Raw genomic sequence first — 19900 nt, 5'->3', positions numbered from 1 at the left:
GTGAGTGTGTCTGTTGTTGGCACAGAGCCACCTCACCGTCTCCTGGTGGGAAGTGGAGGGCTTCACTCTGCTAGAATCAAAGATTATGAATCAGTGAGAGTGTAGATATGGCTGCTGTAACAAAAAGACCTCAAGCTACAGTAGCTATCAAAACAGAAAGAATTTATTTCTCTGGGCACTTCTGATCCAGGCAATCACTCAGGAACTCGGGTTCCTTTCCATTTCTTGCTCCGCCTTCACCTTGGGTGTGGCCAAAGCTGGATCACAGGGCACATCAATGCTCCAGCTCATGGGAAAGGGAAGGGAATGTGGAAGAGCCCCCACGCAGACCCACTGGAGGCACATGTCACTTCTGCTTATGTTCCACTCATAAGAACTCAGTCTGTGGCTGCACCCAGCTGCAAGGGAGGCTGGGAGTGTACCCAACTACAGTTCTGTTATAGCAGCAGGACAGATTTGGGAAGGCACCCGCCACTCTGGATTTTATGTATTTTTGTTTGCTCCCTCATCCATCCGTATATTCCCTGTAGGACCAGGCCCTTTTCTGTAGGGGTCCTTCAATCTCAGCTCTTCCTTGGCTGGGTGTCCTCAAGCAAGTGACTCAGCTTCCTTGAGCCTCAGTGTCTTCATCTGTCAAATGAGCACCCCTCTCCCCTCCTGGGGTTGGTTCAGTCCGTAACCTGGAACCTGGGGTGTGGCCCAGAAAGCCCAGCTCCTCGGGTGTGGGCAGGAAGTGTTTCTCATATCCAGAGTCCAGTGGGGCTGAGGCCTGGGGGGCTTCCATAATCGGTACCTGCTCTATCTCCTCCACTTCCAGGATGGGCAAGTCCCCAGGGGGCTGGGCCTGGGGCACCTCCTGGGAAGAGAAGAGGCTGAGATTCCTCCCCTCATACCCGCCAATTCTCACCTACTCCCCACTGTCTGAGGTTTCCCCAATCCCCCAAAGGGCCCTGATGAGCCCAGCTTTCTGCTCACCTTCATGTGGGGCAGGCTGAAACTACTGTTGGCAGGATCAGGAACCTTCTCCCAGACCCAGTGGGGTAGTACCTTGTGCCGCAGGTGGACGCACCTGGCAAGCAGGTAAGAGTCAGGGCAGGGAATCCAGGCGGCTAGACACCCATGCCCAGATCGTAGGGTCCAGGAACGTCACAGAGCCCTGAAGCATCATCCCCTTACCACATCTCTCCCCAAGCTCAGCTAATGTCCAGCTGTCCTCCCAACCTGGGCAGAGACCCATGTGTCTGACAGCCTCACCTTCCAGAGGTAGCTAAGCTCACGCCACAGCCCGTCAGGAGCAAACCCCATACGAGAAGGACAACTGGCAGAACTTTCCATTTCAGGGTGTTATCTGGAGGGAGGGGGGAGGGGCAGAAGAACATCTGGACACCAGGGAGGTGGGGAGGGGTCAGGTAAGGCTCATGGGTGGAGCTGGGAATAGGTCAGGGAGGTGGATAAAAGGGCAGGGCCTATGAATGGGTAGGGGCTAAGGGTGGGGGAAATCTTGGGGTGGGAGTGGGGCTTGTGAAAAGGTCAAGGTCAGGGATGGGGTGAAAGGGTCAGACACACATTGCTTGATAATCCACAGCAGTATTTAGCATCGTCAACATCCCGAAGTCTACATGTCCACCCCCTGAAGTTCAGTAATGATTACATAACGCCCTCCAATGCCCCTCTCTCCGGGACCCCTCCCATGGCAGTCCTGCCCCAGGCCCATACCTGGTAGGTGAAAGCGGAGGCTTGGACCCGGTGGGCCCTGTCCTGCGATGGTGGACGCGGTCACCCACAGCTCACAGGTACCCCAGTGAAGGTCGGGCAGGGTGATGGTCCGGGTGCTGCCACTCACTGAAGGACACACCCAGAGCGGTTGGGGAGGCAGTCAAGTCCCATCTCAGGACCTTTGCACGTGCCATGCTGTCTGCAACACTCTCCCCCAGATATCCACATGGCTCCTTCCTCATCTCCTTCAGCTCTTTGCTGCAAGGTCACCTTCTCAGTGAGGCCTTCCCTGACCGCCCCCGCCCCGCCAGTAAAATAGCGCCTGCTTCACCACTCATCTTCCTTGCTTTATTCTCCATCCACCACTTATCACCATCTGACACACTGCTTAGACCTTATTTGTCTATACCTTCATGTCCCCCATTAGAAAGTTAGCTCCACGAGGGCCATATTCCCAGCACCTGGATCAGCGCCTGCACATAAAAAGCACTCAAAAATGATATACAGGGGACTTAACCTGGTGGCACAGTGGTTTAGAATCCGCCTGCCAACGCAGGGGACACGGGTTCAAGCCCCGGTTCAAGCCCTGGTCCGGGAAGATCCCACATGCCGTGGAGCAACTAAGCCTGTGCGCCACAACTACTGAGCCTGCACGCCTAGAGCCCACGCTCCGCAACAAGAGAAGCCACCACAATGAGAAGCCCGTGCACCGCAACAAAGAGTAGCCCCCGCTCGCCGCAACTAGAGAAAGCCCGCGTGCAGCAACAAAGACCCAACGAAACCAAAAAAAAAAAGATATACAGTTGACCTTTGAACAATGCAGAGGTTAGGGGTGCCGACCCTCCACTCTTTAAAAAATCTAAGTACAGTATAATTTATAGTCCACCCTCCTTATCTGTGGTTCCTCTGGATGCCCAGTTCCACATTTGCAGATTCAACCAAACGCAGATAGTACTGTACTATTTACTATTGAAAAAAGTCATGTATAACTGGACCTGCGCAGTTCGAACCTGCTGTTCAAGGGTCGACTGTATATTTGCATAAATAAAAGGATGCATGAGTATCATATCCCTCACCTGCACAGAATCCAGTGAAGGGAAATTCACCCCAGACGAGGGGAATACATTTGCATCTCCCGGAACTGTTTTTGTTTACTTTTTAACTGAATTGCCCTTTTTGGTTTTTAAGCCAAGAGAGGAAGCAGCTTTTTGGTTTGTTATAGGATTACAGGAGACATGAATACAGATCAAGATATACTGCCACAGAAAGGTGTCCAAGTGAAATCGGGTGAGAAAAAGAAAGTTGCAAAACATCACGTTCATAAGCTTCAGGGGCCTATAACATAGTCCTCTTTTAATTATAGGTACATGTACACATAAATATATATGATTTTTAACCTAAGGATATCTATATACTTGTGCAAGGTGCAATCATGGCAAAGTATCTATGTTAAAAAAAAAGGCTTTATCGGTTAGAGACAAATGCTGAAGTACCAAATTATTTAGGGGTGAAATGATGCCAAAGGCTCTAGAAAAAAAAAGGGGGGGGATAAATTGAAACATGATTGATAAAATGCAGAAAACCATTGAAACTGGATGGTGGGTACACAAGGATTTGTTATACTGTTTTTCCAACTTTTTTTTTTTTTTTTTTTTGTGATATGCGGGCCTCACACTGTTGTGGCCTCTCCCGTTGCGGAGCACAGGCTCTGGACGCGCAGGCTCAGCGGCCATGGCTCACGGGCCCAGCCGCTCCGCGGAATGTGGGATCTTCCCGGACCGGGGCCCGAACCCGTGTCCCCTGCATCGACAGGCGGACTCTCAACCACTGCGCCACCAGGGAAGCCCTTTTTCCAACTTTTGTTTGTGCTTGAAATTTTCTATAATAAAGAAGTTTAAAATTTTCAAAAAGCACAACTCCTATCTCTATGTTAACGTACACATGGCAAAATATGGAAGCTGCATTGTCCGTATCAGTGAAATGATGAGAATGACGATATACTTGAGTATACTTCAATGTGTCAGTTTTTAAAAAAAGAACAGATAACTTTGGTAATTAGAAAAAAAGGATATTTTTAATTTTTATTATTGTTCTGCTCTTTCTTTTTATTGTATCTATATGAGATGATGGATGTTAACTAAACTTATGGGAATCATTTCACAATATTCGTAAGCCAAACCGTTACACTGTATACCTTAAACTTACACGGTGATGCTGTCAATTACATCTCAATAAAACTGGAGTGGAAAGGGTAAAAAAGGTATTTTAAAAAGGAATTTGTGGGCTTCCCTGGTGGCGCAGTGGTTGAGAGTCCGCCTGCCGATGCAGGGGACACGGGTTCGGGCCCTGGTCCGGGAGGATCCCACATGCCGCGGAGCGGCTGGGCCCGTGAGCCATGGCTGCTGAGCCTGCGCGTCCGGAGTCTGTGCTCCGCAACGGGAGAGGCCACAACAGTGAGAGGCCCGCATACCGCAAAAAAAAAAAAAAAAAAAAAAAATCATATGTAATCCTACAGTCCCTATTGACATTGTGGGGGAATTTCTTTTCATATTTGTGCCTCTGCTTCACTCAGTGCTGGGTTTATTTTACAAAAACGGAACCCCACAAAGTTTTACAATCCTTTTATCTTTTTCACTTAATAAGATATGACAGGCATCTTTCAATGTCAATAAATATAGATCGGAGTCTCCTTTTTTAATAGCCAAATGACAGTCTATTACGTTGATAGCCACCGGGGTTATTATCCACTAGGGAACCCATGATAGTGTGTGTTCTCCCAGGGGCTGAGAGGGAGCCAAAGGGGCCCATCTGGGGGTAAGGGGAGGGGTAGGCTGATGGGTGGGTCTTGTGGGGGCTGGGAACAGGGGCAGGCGGCAGTGGAGCTCACCATTCATGCAGACAGAAGGCCTGGTCCCACTCTGTGCACACAGGGTGTAGTGGGTGAGATGGCCCCGAAGTTGGTGCCTTGGGACCTCTCCCCACGCTACAGCAGGGGTCCCTGGGGGGCTATCCTGGAGTCGCCAAAGCACTGGCCCTGCCAGGGGTACTGGTGAGAGAAAGTCAGCGGGTCAAGTTCTGCCAGGGTTCCAGGACCCTCCATCCTCCAGCCCCACCACTTACCTAGTTCCTCTCTGAACTTCCAGACGGAGGGGGCAGGGGCCAAGCCCCAAGGAGAGACTGCTGTCACCGTGATTTGGTAGGGCACCCCTCCTTCGAAATCCCCTGAGTGGGGGAGGAGCAAAGACCAGTTAGAGTTGGCTCCCCTTCCCGACTCATTTCTTATTTTGTAGGAATCTTCATTTGTGTCCCCAGAAGGACACCTTGATATAAGAATTTGAATAAATGTAACTGATCTGGGAGGCAACCCCAGAAAACACCAATAGGGCAGTGGGGAAGTGAAGCAGGGAAGGAGAGTCACCCAGTAAATATGTGTTAGAGAACAAGTTCCCAACATGGCCAACCAAGGCTCAGTCCTGCTGGCGAACTCTATGTGGCAGCAGAGAGCATGATCCTGAGCACCGTCCCACCCGAGGAGGGTGGGAGCTGGGGTATTTATCCATCAACCAACATCAGTCATTGGTAGAGGGCCGCTTCTGAGGGGCTTTGATTCCCCGGCACTTCCAGCTGTCCAGGCAGGCAAAATGCTTCAGATCAGAAAAAGCCCTCAGGCCAGGAATGCAGGTGCCAGAGGCTGGGAGATAGTCAAATGCTGGACTATGAGTGGGGCCCTGACACCGCTCATTACAGTAAGTAAGGCTCCTGAAATCCCTTCTCAAAACCTAATGCTGCCATATGGGCTTCCCCAACTGGGAATTTTCCAGAATTGGGGCTCCTCTTCTTTTGTCCATATATACTCATGGGTCTTGGGACTCTGTGCTATATCTCTCGCTCAACACCTTCTCACACTCTCTCAAGTTCTTTACACCAAGGACAGACTCCCCAGTGTTAAATCTCCGCCTAGAACTTATTGCTAGACCTGAGACTTGAGTATCTGATAGTCCCATGGACAATTCCACTTGGATGAGCACATGAGGTGCAACATATCCAAACGGGTCCCCCAAATTCTGCTCTAAGACTCCCCAACAAGAATCTGCCTGCTTCTCTCCCTTCCTTGGTCCCCACCTGGTCCAGTTCCCACCATGTCCCACCTGGACATACACAGTCCCTTCTCCTGGGTCTCTTACCTCCAACCCTTGCCCTCCCAGTCTGTTCTTCCCACAGCAGCCAGGGGGCGCCTGTAAGCACCTGAGTCAGGACACACCCTTCCTCTGCACAGAACCCTCTGTGGCTCCCACCTGACTCAGAGCAAAAGCCAAAGTTCTCCGCATGACCCACAAGGCTTTGCACACTCTGCCCCATCACCTCCCTGCCCTCACCTCCTCCCACTTTCCCCCTTGCTCATTCCACTCCAGCCACACTGGCCTCCTCACTGCTGCTCTAACACATCAGGCACAATCCTGCCCCAGGGCCTTTGCACTGTTTGTTCCCTCTTGCTTTTCCCTTAGACATCCTCATGGCTCTCTGTCTCGCCTCCTTCAGATCTTAGTTCAAATGGCACTTTCCCAGAGAGACCTTTCCTACCTTTTTTTTCTGACATAGCTATCCTCCCTCCTCTCCCTTACCCTGATTTACTTTGCCCCAATTACATTACAGATGTACTTGTTTTTTGTTTCATTGGGTGCCTGCCCTACAAGATGAGGATGGAGATGTTGGTGGGGATGAGGGTGGGGATGCTGCTGAGAGGACAGTAGGGTGATGGTTCAGGGTTTAGCTTCAGGAGCCCGACTATGTCGTTCAAATCCTGGTTCTACCACATACTTGCTGTATGGCCTCAGGTGAGTTGCTTAACCTCTCTGGGCCTTTTTCTTTCTCTGTATGATAATAGCAGAAACCTACTTTATAAGGAAGTTTGTATGATTTAATGCTTATGGTAAATGCCAATACGCATCAGTGACCATCACTGTGTACCATTGTCTAGAACATGGCCTGGCACACAGTAGGTAGTCAATGAATATTTCTTGCACGAATTAATGATACTTGAACACTCTCTTCTGCAAATCCAGCCATCAGTCCACTCTCCAACAGCTGAAATGGGAACCCAGGTGTCCTGGGGCCTCACCTGGCAACACAGCACTGAGGTTTCCAGGAGGAAGCCAGACCCAGTTGAGATCCTCCAGGGGGTCACCATCTCGAGCCCAGTCCACCACATGCTCCTGCAGCCCCCCGGACCCCTGTTGCCAAGTCACCAGCAGATCCGAGCTTACAGGGATGATGCTGACCACCACACCACGAGGGGCAAAGCCTGGACCTAGAGGATAAGGAGGAGAAATCTCAGCTGTCCACTCGGGAAGTCCCCTCTTGCACCTCCAGAGCATTGCTCAGAGGAAGCTCACAGCCTCTTACCCAAGCAGGCCAAAGAGAGGTTGGTAGGAGGCTCCCAGCTTGTGGCGTTGATGGCGGACACCCCAGCCCACTCCGCTTGAGTGGGGATGGAGATGTTGCAACATGAGGTCTCCTCCTGGATCACCTCCTGATCTTTAATCTGGAACCAGACTCTGTAGCTCACCTGCACGCAGTGTCCCGAGGCCTGAGGGATGAGGGGAAGAAGTGGTTAATATCTCCCATTTATCAGGCACATACTGTGCTTCTCAGTGAGGTCACCTGACAAACCAGTCTGTGAAATGTTTTTGTTTCACTCTAAGATGAAGAAACCGAGTCTCAAGAGTGGCTCAGTGGCAGAGGTGGAATTAGAATACAGCTCCTGGGCCAGAACTAGGGTGAGGTGAGTGAGGCACTCACCTTGGTGACAAAACAAGAGGATACCAAAAATTCAATCAAGATGAATTATATTTTAATGCAATATTTAAAAAAATTTTTTTTTATTTTTCAGTATAGTTGTAGTTGAAGTATAGTTGAATTACAATGTTGTGTTAATTACTGCTGTACAGCAAAGTGACTCAGTTATACATATGTGTACATTCTTTTTCATATTCTTTTCCATTATGGTTTATCCAGGGTATTGAATATAGTTCCCTGTGCTATACAGTAGGACCCTGCTGTACGCAATATTTTAATCAATCAAAATTAATGCAGGGGGCTTCCCTGGTGGCGCAGTGGTTGAGAGTCCGCCTGCCGATGCAGGGGACACGGGTTCGTGCCCCGGTCTGGGAAGATCCCACATGCCGCGGAGCGGCTGGGCCTGTGAGCCATGGCCGCTGAGCCTGCGGGTCCGGAGCCTGTGCTCCGCAATGGGAGAGGCCACAACAGTGAGAGGCCCAAGTACCACAAAAAAAAAAAAAAAAAAAAAAAAAAATTAATGCAGGGATTTCCCTGGCAGTCCAGTGGTTAAGTCTCTGCGCTTCCAATGCAGGGGGCATGGGTTTGATCCCTGGTCGGGGAACTAAGATCCCCCGTGAGGCTCGGCGTGGTCAAAAAAAATTTTTTTTAATTAAAAAAAATTAATGCAAAAAAGAAAAACCATGACAAACAAATTATCAAGATTTTAACTAGGACTTCCCTGGTGGCACAGTGGTTAAGAATCCACCTGCCAATGCAGGGGACATGGGTTCAAGCCCTGGTCCGGGAAGATCCCACATGCCACGGAGCAACTAAGCCCGTGAGCCACAACTACTGAGCCTGCGTGCCACAACTACTGAAGCCCGTGCGCCTAGAGCCCATGCTCTGCAACAAGAGGAGCCACTGCAATGAGAAGCCCGCGCACCACAACGAAGAGTAGTCCCTGCTCGCCGCAACTAGAGAAAGCCCGCGTGCAGCAACGAAGACCCAATGCAGCCAAAAATATAAGTAAAATAAATAAATAAATAAAAAAGATTTTAACTAACGACAGGCAGGATCTGACCATGCACTTATATGACCCTGTCTTCCCTCACCTTACCTTAGTCTGTCTTGTGCAGTTCTCAGGGACTGCAAAATTCCCACTGTTGTATAGAGGAGTAATTACGCATAGCAAAGAGGATAGTACCCTCCAGAGTGCTTTGGGGAAACTTGTGAGAATATTTGGTTGCCTCAATGATTGGTATTTGATGGGCAAGAGCCAGGGACACTACCCTCTCCTAGAAATAAAAAAATTGTCCCACGTCCCTTGTAACTTTTGAAGGTCATCCCAACTGGAGACTTCTATAGATGAAAAACCCTGTCTAATAATTTTAACTGATCCTAGAACCAAACACATTTTGATGTATAAATACGAAAACTTTTGGGATCTGGTTTTAACATTCACTGAATTTTGAAATATTCAGAACATACGGGGACTTTCTAAGCACTTTTTATTATCTATTTCCAGCACAATCTGTGTTCTGATCAGAGAATTTTTCAATGTGCCCAGCATCACCTCATCCCTTTGAAGTCCTTGGAAACCAGCTCAATAGCCTAGCATGTGGATGATTTGGGTAAATGTCCTGTTGGCTTTCGGAAAGAATGCATGTTCTGATGTTTCCTATGTGAGTCCATTAGGTTGTTTGTTATGCATATGTTCAGATTCTCTGGATCTTGACTTGTTTTTCCATCTGCTTGTTATGAAATTACTTAGAGGGGTATGTTAAAATCTCCCACAACGGTTGTGGACTCTATGGAGTTCTCCTTGTAGTTCTATCGATTTTTTTTTTTTTTTTTGCGGTATGCGGGCCTCTCCCGTTGCGGAGCACAGGCTCCGGACGCGCAGGCTCAGCGGCCATGGCTCACGGGCCCAGCCGCTCCGCGGCATATGGGATCCTCCCGGACCGGGGCGCGAACCCGCGTCCCCTGCATCGGCAGGCGGACTCCCAACCACTGCGCCACCAGGGAAGTCCCTCGATTTTTACTTTATGTATTTTAAAGCCACGTTATGAGGTACATACAGATTTACTATTCATATCATACTGGTGAACTGAATATTTTGCCATTATGTAGTAGCCTTATTTCCCCTTTATTTTCTACTGAATATTACAATACACTCTACACAGTATGCTATAATACAATACACTGTATTATACACATTTTAAAATATATGTATATATGGGTTATATTAGCTATGTATTTCATTTCAGTATAGTAAGGGGGCATTACAAAGTATGTGTTATAAAATAGAGGCACGAGGGACGTCCCTGGCAGTCCAGTGGTTAAGACTCTGCACTTCCAATGCAGGGGGCACAGGTTTGATCCCCGGTTGGGGAACTAAGATCCCACATGTCGTGCAGCATGGCCAAAAAAGTAAGAAAAAAAATGAATTAAAAAAAAAATAAAAGAGGCACTGAAACTGTGAATTAAGGTTTGAAAGCCAGAGAACCTCAGCTCTGCCACATAGCTGTTGTTTGGTTTGGGGTAGCCTCTCTATGTCTCATTTTCTCATCTGTAAAGTTAGTGAATGTAAATAAGTGTTGGAGGCGAGGACCTGGCACATAATAAGAGCTCTGTAAGTATTATGCATGGTTAAAGTTAGTGATATTAGATTGTGTGGCCCAAGAAAGTATGAGCCCTGTTGTTTTGTCTCTTGCCATATTTACTGTGAGCCAGGGCCTTGAAATGTCTGGAACACGGTAGGTGCTCAGCAGATTTGCATCAGTGAGGACTGTTTCACTCTTGTCTGTCATCTCACAATGCCCTTTAATACTAGCATCAAAGTCCTTCGCATATTCTGCTGTATTTTGTGGAGCTGAGCCTAGTCTTGCTTCTAAATCTTTGCACCTGGTGTCCCCCCGACTGGAACACTTGTACCCATCTTCATGTCTCAGCTCAGATCTCCTAGATTCAGCCAACATTGGTGGAGTCTTTCTCTGCACCCAGCACTATGCCAGGACCTCTCTGAGCATCCCCTCCTTGAAGCCCTGAAGCAACCTCAAGAGGGCAGCATAGTAACCTTCGTCTTGTTTACATCATTGTTTTGGGGGGGGTTTTTTGGTTTGGCTTGTTTTTTTGTTTTCTTGGTTGGTTTGTTTTTTTTTGCCCCACTGCTCAGCAGGATTTTCATTCCCAACCAGGCACTGAACCCAGGCTCTCGGCAGAGAAAGCCCAGAGTCCTAACCACAGGACCACCAGGGAACTCCCTACAACATTGTTTTTTGGTTTTTTAATACTTATTTATTTTATTTATTTGGCTGTGTTGGGTCTTAGTTGCAGCACGCAAGATCTTCGTTGTGGCATGAGGAATCTTTTAGTTGCAGTATGTGGGATCTTTAGCTGCAGCATGTGGGATCTAGTTCCCCGACCAGGGATCAAACCCGGGCCCCCTGCACTGGGAGTACGGAGCCTTAGCCACTGGACCACCAGGGAAGTCCTCTACGTCACTGTTATTTGGGGTTTCCTGACACGTGCAGAGACATGGTCCTCACAACTCACCTTCCACAGAAGCAGGGGTTCCTGTCCGCCTGGTGCCCCACAGATGTTCCCTGATATCCACACATCTTTTGGAGCTGGAAAGGATGAAAAAAGGAGAGACCATGTGACTAAGTTCTAGCCAATGAGATATGAGATGAAAGATACATGCAACTCTGGGGTTGTGCTCTTAAAGTGCAAGGGCAGGCTCCCCGACTCCTGGGGTCCCACTGCGCTGGAGTTGTCTTCAATTTTTTTTTTTGCTGTGTGAGCTTAGGAAAGTTGCTTAACCTCTCTGAGGTTCAGCTTTCCCAACTATAAAATATGACAAATAAGAATGGCATGATTGGCCAGACTTCCAGGAGAGGGGCTGAGGGTGTAGGGGTAAGCCCAGAGATCCTCACCAGAGGGTGGCGTCTGGAAGGACAGAATGGGGCTCCACTCGCTCCACAGATCCTCTTCTTCCTCCACGTGACAGCGGCCAGATACCTCATAGCCAGTGGCTAGCTCCAGGTCCTGGATATCAACAGGGGTCAGGGGTATGGATTTCACTTCAGGTTCCAGCTGGGGGAGAGACAGGGGAGAATGATGAGGCTGAAGATTGAATTGAAAGTACCTGGCCTTATATGTCAATAGCATGACCAATACTGTCCTGCTTTGCCTGGGATCAAGTGGGTTCCTAGGACACAGGGCTTTTGGTTTTAAAATTGGGACAATCCCTGGAAAAAAGAGACAAGTTGATTATCCTCTGTGCCAGGTATAGCAGTAGGTGGTAAATTCTATTATTAATATTCTTCTCATTTTACAGATGAGGAAAACTGAAGCCAAGAGCGGGGAAGTGACATACCCAAGGTCACATAGCTGGTGAGTTCTGGAGCTGAGATTCATACCCAGGCAGTTAGATTGCAAAGACTGCATCTGAGCATTGCTCTGAATTGCATGAATATTCATAGTGACAACAACTCTGCTCTATATTGTAGTGTTTTGCATGAAAAGCTGTAACTGAAACAGTGGGTTATCCCCAATATCCATTCTCCCCTTCTTCCTTTGGAAATAGAACCCTTGAGTATCTGTCAGGAACGTGTGTCAAGAATAAAGACTACATTTCCCAGTCTCCCTTGCAATCAGGTGAGACCATGTGACTAAGTTCTGGCCAATGAGATATGAGATGAAAAATACTTGCAACTTTGGTGCTGTGCTCTTAAAGTGCATGGGCAGGCTCCCCAACTCCTGGGGTCCCATTGCACTGGAGTTGTCTTCCATTTTTTTTGCTGTGTGAACTTGGGAAAGTTGTTTAACCTCTCTGAGGTTCAGCTTCCCCAACTATAAAATAGAGATCTTAAAAGCATCTACTATATAGGGAGGTTGGTACTCATCAAGATTGCTTAGCTTGGGCCCTGACGTGTGGCAGGTGCTCAGAAATGTGAGCTGCTTTTATTACTTTTGATCGTTTACTGAAAACCAGGCTCTGTTCATCACCTGTAAAATGGGTAGGCATAAAACACATCTACCTCAAAGAGTTCTTGTAAGGATTCAATAGACAGCACACAGTAGATGCTAAGTGTCTGCTGTTAACCTCTTATTTTAAGGTTAAGGTAAGCTATTTGAGGATTTTTATTCATTCACAAAAATGTTAGAGGAAGTTTACCGAGTTTCTCAAAAATTCCAAGTGGAAGGAATTCCCTGGAGGTCCAGTGGTTAGGACTCCTTGCTTTCACTACCGAGGGCCCGGGTTCAATCCCTGGTCGAGGAACTAAGATCCCGCAAGCACAACCTCGCGGCGTGGCCAAAAAAAAAAAAAAAAAAATTCCAAGTGGAATTTGGATTGGGACTGCATGGAATTTATAGATTATCTTGGGGGAACATTTTTTAACTGAACGAGATGCATGTACAGGCCTTCTGTGAGGAATGTGGACAGACTCCAGGGCCAGCTGAGGAATGAGCTCTGAGCTAGGTGTCTGATTTGGGAATGATGTCCCGGGCCCCGCCCAGAGTAGGGTGGGGGAAAAGGGTCCCTGACACTCACCAGCATCCAGGCCATCTCCTGGCACCTTCGGTAGTAGAACTGGCAGACCAAGACCTTATGGGGTGGCCACATAGGAGGGGCCCATTGGACAGTGGCCTCTAGGGGGTCATCCTCTGAGAAGTCCACATCAGGGTACAGTTGGGGGGCATCCGGCTTCACTGAGGAAGGGGAGGTGCATTGAGCCAGGGCCTCCAAGACCACCCACCCCACACATAGCAAACCCCCACTCCCGCCTGTTACTTCGGGTTTCGAGGTTCACGAAGACTGGGGGCCAGAGAGGTTGGCCTGCCCTGGCCACCCAGACAAGGAGTTCGTCAGACGTGGTGAGCTGTTCCCGTGGAATGGTCACCCGGCTCTGCCCAGTGGGCACTGCCACTGTCCAGGTTTTGTTGGAATGGCTGTGAGGAGAGATGCGAGAATCGGGGCAGCATACGGTGGGCTGGGCCCAGAGCCGTAATGATAACATATTTTCTGCCTGGGCTCAAATCCCAGTTCTCCTTCTTCAGAGCTGTGTGACCTGAGCAAGCAACTTAACTTCTCTGTGCCTCAGGTTCCTCATCTACAAAACGAGGGTGATAAAATTGCCTCCTGAGGGACTTCCCTGGTGGTCCAGTGGTTCAGACTCGGTGCTCCCAATGACCACGGTTCGATCCCTGGTTAGGGAACTAGATCCCGCGTGTCCCAACGAGCGTGCCGCAACTAAGACCTGGCACAGCCAAATAAATAAATGTCTTTTTTTAAAAGTGCTTGCTGAAAGGGCTGAATGGGGAGGGGAACAATGAGATGAGAAATGGACCGCATTTAGAACAGCAAGTGTCAGGGACACGATACATGTTACATGAGCATTGGTTATTTTGTTTACTGAGCACCTATTACGTATACGCACATTGACATCTACGCAACTGTTCACTCAGCAAATATATACTTCTGTTGTAGAAGCTGGGAATAGGACTACGACCAAAGCAGGCAAGGATCCACTATCCGGAGCTGGTGTTCCAGTGGGGGAGGCAAATGAGAAACTCATAAATATATAACTGATGGTGGTATAAGCGATACAGAGAACAATAAAGCAGGGTGAGAGGGATTCAGTGTGATGATAAGATGAAGAGTGACAGTGCTATTTTAGGAAAGGTGGTCAGGAAAGCTCTCTGATGAGACATTTGAATAAAGGCCTGAAGGATGCGGTGTGGAACAACGCAATACCTCGGGAAGAGCATTTTAGGAAGAGGGAGCAGCTGGTGCAAAGGTCCTGTGGCCAAACTGTGCCTGGTGTTTTACGAAGAACAGTGAGGAGGAGGCTTGTCCTCTGGGGTAGAGTGAGTGAGCGAGCAAGTGGGAGGAGGTGAGGGCAGGGAGGTGACAGGCAGATTATACAGGGCCTGATGGGCTGCAGGAAGGATTTCGGCTTTTACCCTGAGTGAGGTGGGAGCCCTGGAGGGCTGTGAGCTGGGGAGGGACATGCCCTGATTCAGAAGTTCACAGGTGCGGGACTTCCCTGGTGGTCCAGTGGTTAAGAATCCGCCTGCCGATGCAGGGGACAGGGGTTCCAGGCCTGGTCCGTTAAGATCCCACATGCCCCGCAGAGCAACTAAGCCCGTGAGCCACAAATACTGAGCTTGTGTGCCACAACTACTGAATACTGCGCGCCTAGAGCCTGTGCTCCGCAACAAGAGAAGCCACTGCGATGAGAAGCCCACGCACCGCAAAGAAGAGTAGCCCCCAATCGCCACAACTAGAGAAAGCCGGTGCACAGCAATGAAGACCCAACGCAGCCAAAAATAAAATAAAAAAAAATAAAATAAAGACTCCGTGCTCCCAATTCAGGGGGCCCGGGTTCGATCCCTGGTCAGGGAACTAGATCCCGCATGCCGCAACGAAGATCCCACATGCTGCAACTAAAACCCAGAACAGCCAAATAAAGAAAGAAAGAAATATTAAAAAAAAAAATAAAACCGAAGTTCACAGGTGTTTCCTGGATGCTGTGGTGGAGAACAGACTGTGGGGCTAAGGGTGGAAACCGAGTCCAGGGAGGAGGTGACCGCACGGTCCAGGCCAGCGATGATGGAACTGGACTATGGTGGGTGCTGAGGAAGTGAGGAGTGCCAGATTCTGCATAATGTAGAAGGTAGAGCCGGCAAGGCCTGCTGTGGGTGACAGAGAGAGAGAGAGGAGTTGAGGACATCCCGAAGGGTTGGATTTCAAAGGTTCAAATCAAGGCCTTCAGAAAAAAACAACAAAAACACATGTGTTATGTTATGTTGCTAGTAGGAACATAAAACGGCATAGCTGTTGCAGAAAACAGTTAGGTGGTTCCTCAAAAAGTTAAACACAGAACTGCCATATGCCCCAGCCATCTTACTCCTAGGCATATACCCCAAAGAACTGAAAACAGGACTCAAAAACGTGTATACATTATGTTCAAAGCAGTGCTAGTCACGATCGCCCAATTGCAATTGCCCAACGGTGGAAACAACCCAAATGTCCATCAACAGATGAGTGGATGAACGTAGTATATCCATACAGTGGAATATTGTTCAGCCACAAAAAGGAACGAAGTTCTGATTCGCTACGACATAAATGAACCTGAGAAACATGCTAAGTGAAAGAAGCCAGATACAAAAGACCACATGCCAGATACAAAAGACCACATATGATCCCATTTATGTGAAATGTCCAGAACAGGCAAACTCAGAGACAGAAAGTAGATTAGTAGTTGTCAGGGAATGGGAAGTGACCGCTGTTGGGGATGGAACTTCGTTTTGGGGTGATGGACATGTTTCGGAACTAGATAGAGGCACTGGTTGCACAACATTGTGAATGTACTCAATGCCACTGAACCGTTCACTGGCAAATGGTTAATTTCATGTTATGTGAATTTCACCTCGTTAAAAAAAAAGGGGAAGACCTTCTCTTACTCCCTCATCCTCTACCAATTTAAAACCCTAGCCCCCGCCCCTCTTCTGGACATGGGTGGTGGTGATGGTTGCACAACGTGACTGTACTTAATTCCACTGAACTGTACACTTAAAAAAGGCTGAGAAAAAGTGGTAAATTTTATGTGTATTTTACCATCGTTAAAAAAAAAAAAAGACCAGCCTCCCATCCCAGTTCCCATCTTCAAATGTTCCTTTCCCTCTCCTCTCACTTAGCCAAATTTGAAATGAATTTGTGTTTCCAGGTGTGATTCATTGTGAAGCAACATCAGTCACCCCCTCAGAATGTGGGCTCCACAAGGCTTTCTGTGTCTCTTTCACTGCTGCATCCCTGGCACCAGACCAAATGATCTTTTCATATGCTCAGAGAGGTTAAGCTATTTGCCTAAGGTCACACAGCAATAAAAACAGCTTCTAATCATTAAGCATTTTCTTTCCCAAGTGCCTAACTCATTGAATTCTCAGAACCAGCCTTGAGAGGCAGGTTCCATTATTATCACTACTTGATAGAAGAAGAAACAGAGGCTCAGAGAGGGAAAGTGACTGGTCCAGGGTAACACAGCAAGGAAATGAGGGAACCTGGAAGTGAAGGGCTTGAGAGTGGGGCAGGGCTGGGGGGTGCGGGTGGGCAGGACTAATGGGTCCTCTCAACCTGAGAAGTCTAGAACCTGAGTGGTCACTCTTCCAAAGCCTCTGTTTCCCCAAATCACTCCATTGTACTCACTACTTCTGGCTCTGGAGGTACAGCGTGGAAGGGGCTCCCAGGTCCCCAAGAGGCTCCCATGAGCAGTTCAAGTCGCCCAAGGGTCCAAATCCATAGCACTGCAATGGCCCAGGGCTGCCTGGAGAGGGAGGAGGGAGGGTCCGAGGGAAGGGGGTCAATTCCCCCAGCCGCCCTCACACCCCAGAACTTGAACTCCCCCTACCCCTTACGGAAGTGATCAGCAGGAAGGGGGCGTTGGGCACCGCTCCCCAGGCTTCGGGCATAACTCCTCCCCTCCCTCTACCAGCTACATCCTGTTACCACCCGAAGAGCCCTTTCCCCTACCCCCGCCCAACCCCGGACCCTGGCTCCCACCTCGCTGCCGCCCATTCCCCAACTCCTCTCATCGCCCGGTCCCTGTCCCGGGGGGGAGCAGAGTGGCATCCGGACCTTTGTCATTCATTCCAAAAAATTGCGGTTCACCCTGGAGGATATGCGTTTCCGCGGAGCGCGGCGGCAGAGCGCCGACACGAGTTCGCTCCGTAACTCACCCTGGGGCCGAGTCCTGCAGAACAGCAGCATCAACAGAGGCAGCAAAACCAGCTTCGGCCGCCGCCACGGCGGGAAGGGAGCGGCCTGGGTTCCCCGCATGGCGTCCCCGCGCCCCCAGTCCGGCCCGGCCCTGCCAGGCCCAGCGCTGCAGCGCCGCCCGCTTGTCTCTCGGGGTCCAGCGCCCGAACAGCAAAGGGAAGCGGAGCCGCCCCTCCCAGCCGCCTCCGCACCTTGCGCTTCGGCTCCCCGCCCCTCCGCTGCACCGGAAAGTCCCTCGCGGGGGCTGAGGAGGGGTAGTAGGGGGTGGGCGGCGCTGAGGCGTGGCCGAGCTCCGCAGACACCTGCCCCTCCCCTCCCCCAACAGGATGCCGAGTCCTTTGGAACTTTTTATCTTTGGGGTTGGAGAAGGTTCTGATCCGTTCTCCCCACTGAGCTTCCCACCCCAGGATATGAAGGGAACCCAGGGGTCCCTCCACCAACCCTGGGGTCCGCAGCTTTAGAACCCCCAGCAGGCGAGGTCGGAGGAAGAGGGGCTGGCCGACAGGGGGACGGGAGCGGGCAAAGGCTGGAATGGGGTGGTGGTATAATTGGGGCTGGCAAGGGGACAGTGGTCACAGTTGGGACAGGAGAGAGTCACAGTTTGGGTAAGGGTCTCAGTGTGGCCAGGTTGGGTAGAGTATGGGCATCCTTTGCAGCAGGAGACGGTATAGGACAGGAAAGGCATGATATGGGCTGCGGAGAGGTCAGGGTCAGGGTAGGGTCAGGATAGGCAGGCTGCTCAAAGGTCAGGATTGGGTGGGGGGACTCTGTCCAAGTCCACAGTGCCTGACCTCTGAGACTCGCTGATGAATGAATGCATGAGGGGCCAGAAACAGGTGCCCAGCTGGATACCGGTTAGGTGGATGGCAGGGCTGGGGCATTCACCCTGGTGCTCCCTGGCTGCCCAGTTCCCCTTCTAGCAGAGGCTGCTGATTTCATCTGTCAAACCCAGAGTCCAGGCTCCTGGCTGGTCCAGGTACTTCTCTGTTCTTGTGACTCAGCCTCCTGAATAAAGATTTTGATTCCATTCAGGCCTGGGTTCCCGCTTTGATGGGCAGCTTACTCAACCTCATTGAGCTTGACTTTCCTCTTCTGTCATATCTTTTCCCCTACTATTTATTTACTGAGGACCTGATGGTTAAGAACATGTGTTTGGGAGCTGAACTGACTGAGCACCAATCCCATTATCATCTCTCAGCTTCCGTTTCCTTGTTGGCAAAACGGGGATAATAATAACTCCTACCTTCCAGGGTTTTATACAGAGTAGATGATTTAATTAATACCCATTTAAAAAAAAAAAAACTTAGAATAGTGTCTGGCACATGGTAGGCACTCAACTTTGTCCTAATCTGTTTTCACTGAATTTTGCCGCTTAACAAACCTGCAAGATACAGGGGCTGTGCCTCCCTTTTGCAGATAAAGAGGATCAGGGGAGGAAAGCAACTTGGTAGGAGGGTCACCTACTAGGTGGCAAATCTAGCCTTGTACTCACCACATCCCTCACACTCCCTTCCCTGAAGGCTTGGAAAGCACGTTAGTTTCGGCTTCTGAAAGGCACCTCCCAGTGTTGTGCAAAGAGCAGCCTTGCCTAATGCAGGGCACAGGGCTCCCAAGTAGAAGCAGACTTTTAGCTGGTGTGGATGGCTTGCTGCCCCTCCCCTATACGGCTCCCCCAGCCTTGACACAGCTTTGAGGGCCTGGCCCATCTCCCCAGCTGCATGTGGTGGAGGAGGGACTCTCCTGCCCCAGCCCCTCATCTCACCTCTGTCCCTGGCTCCTTGGACCCATCTTGTGTCCTGTCAATGCCCCTAACACACACACAGCACCTCCCCAGCCTCACCCATAGCTTCGTAGGCCAGGATGTCTGACCGTCTCCACCAGGAGCCCCCACAGGTGAAGATGACTGCTCGGATGAATTCACGGCCGCAAAGCTTCACTCCGTAGGGTGCTGCCTGGGCCTCTGTCCACAGCTCCCCAGCCAGCACCCCCATGGCCAGCAGCAGCAGCAGAGGACGTTTGGCCATGCTGGACAGGGCTGCCTGAGATGTGAGAGGCGGCACAGCAAGGCAGCTTCCTGTGGTTGGTGCCGCCACCGCCTCCTGGTCCCCCATTTATACATCTTAGCTCCCCCCTCTTGTCATGCCTGTCATGGGGGAGCGAAGTGACCTCCTTTATCTCCACTAGCAGAGAGGAGGCAGGCACACGGCCCCCTCCACCCCTCCAGCACTGACCTTTCCCGTTTCCCGGACCAAGCAATAACCTTTCACCAGGGATGGGGTGACGTGGTCCAGCTCACTGTCATCTTCAACAGAGAGAGGTGAGAAGGCCTCCACTTAGCAGAGACCAGGAACCCAGACCCCCACCAGACCGGGAGAGAGGGCACAGCCAGCCCCCCCATCACCACCATACTGCTAGGGTCCCAGGCCTTCTCCATAATAACAAGAATAATGAGTGCTTACACAGTATGCACTGTGGGGCCAGGCACTGCTCTAAATATGTATATTTGTTTAATTGATTTAATCCTCCCAACAGCCTATGATAATAGTTCTCATTTGAGCAAGTCTCAGAATCTCCTGGAGGGCTTGTTAAAACACACATCACTGGGCCCTATGTGCAGAGTGT

General features: G+C 49.9%; 1 protein-coding gene across 1 annotated transcript; it reads right to left on the bottom strand.

Annotated features, from left to right (window-relative positions):
• Positions 1-147: 147 nt before the first annotated feature.
• Positions 148-17490, bottom strand: IL27RA (interleukin 27 receptor subunit alpha). The gene is given in 15 exon segments (XM_082652340.1): positions 148-696; positions 698-856; positions 976-1069; positions 1255-1348; positions 1717-1842; positions 4604-4762; positions 4837-4938; positions 6836-7024; positions 7120-7303; positions 11050-11123; positions 11430-11589; positions 13052-13209; positions 13292-13449; positions 16709-16826; positions 17239-17490. Coding segments are annotated over 15 exon segments (1938 nt in total). The 5' UTR covers positions 17339-17490; the 3' UTR covers positions 148-633.
• Positions 17491-19900: the final 2410 nt, after the last annotated feature.

Source organism: Grampus griseus, assembly GCF_964374135.1.
Source record: "Grampus griseus genome assembly, chromosome: 3".
Lineage (NCBI taxonomy): Eukaryota > Metazoa > Chordata > Mammalia > Artiodactyla > Delphinidae > Grampus > Grampus griseus.
This window is presented reverse-complemented; position numbering and strand designations above follow the sequence as displayed.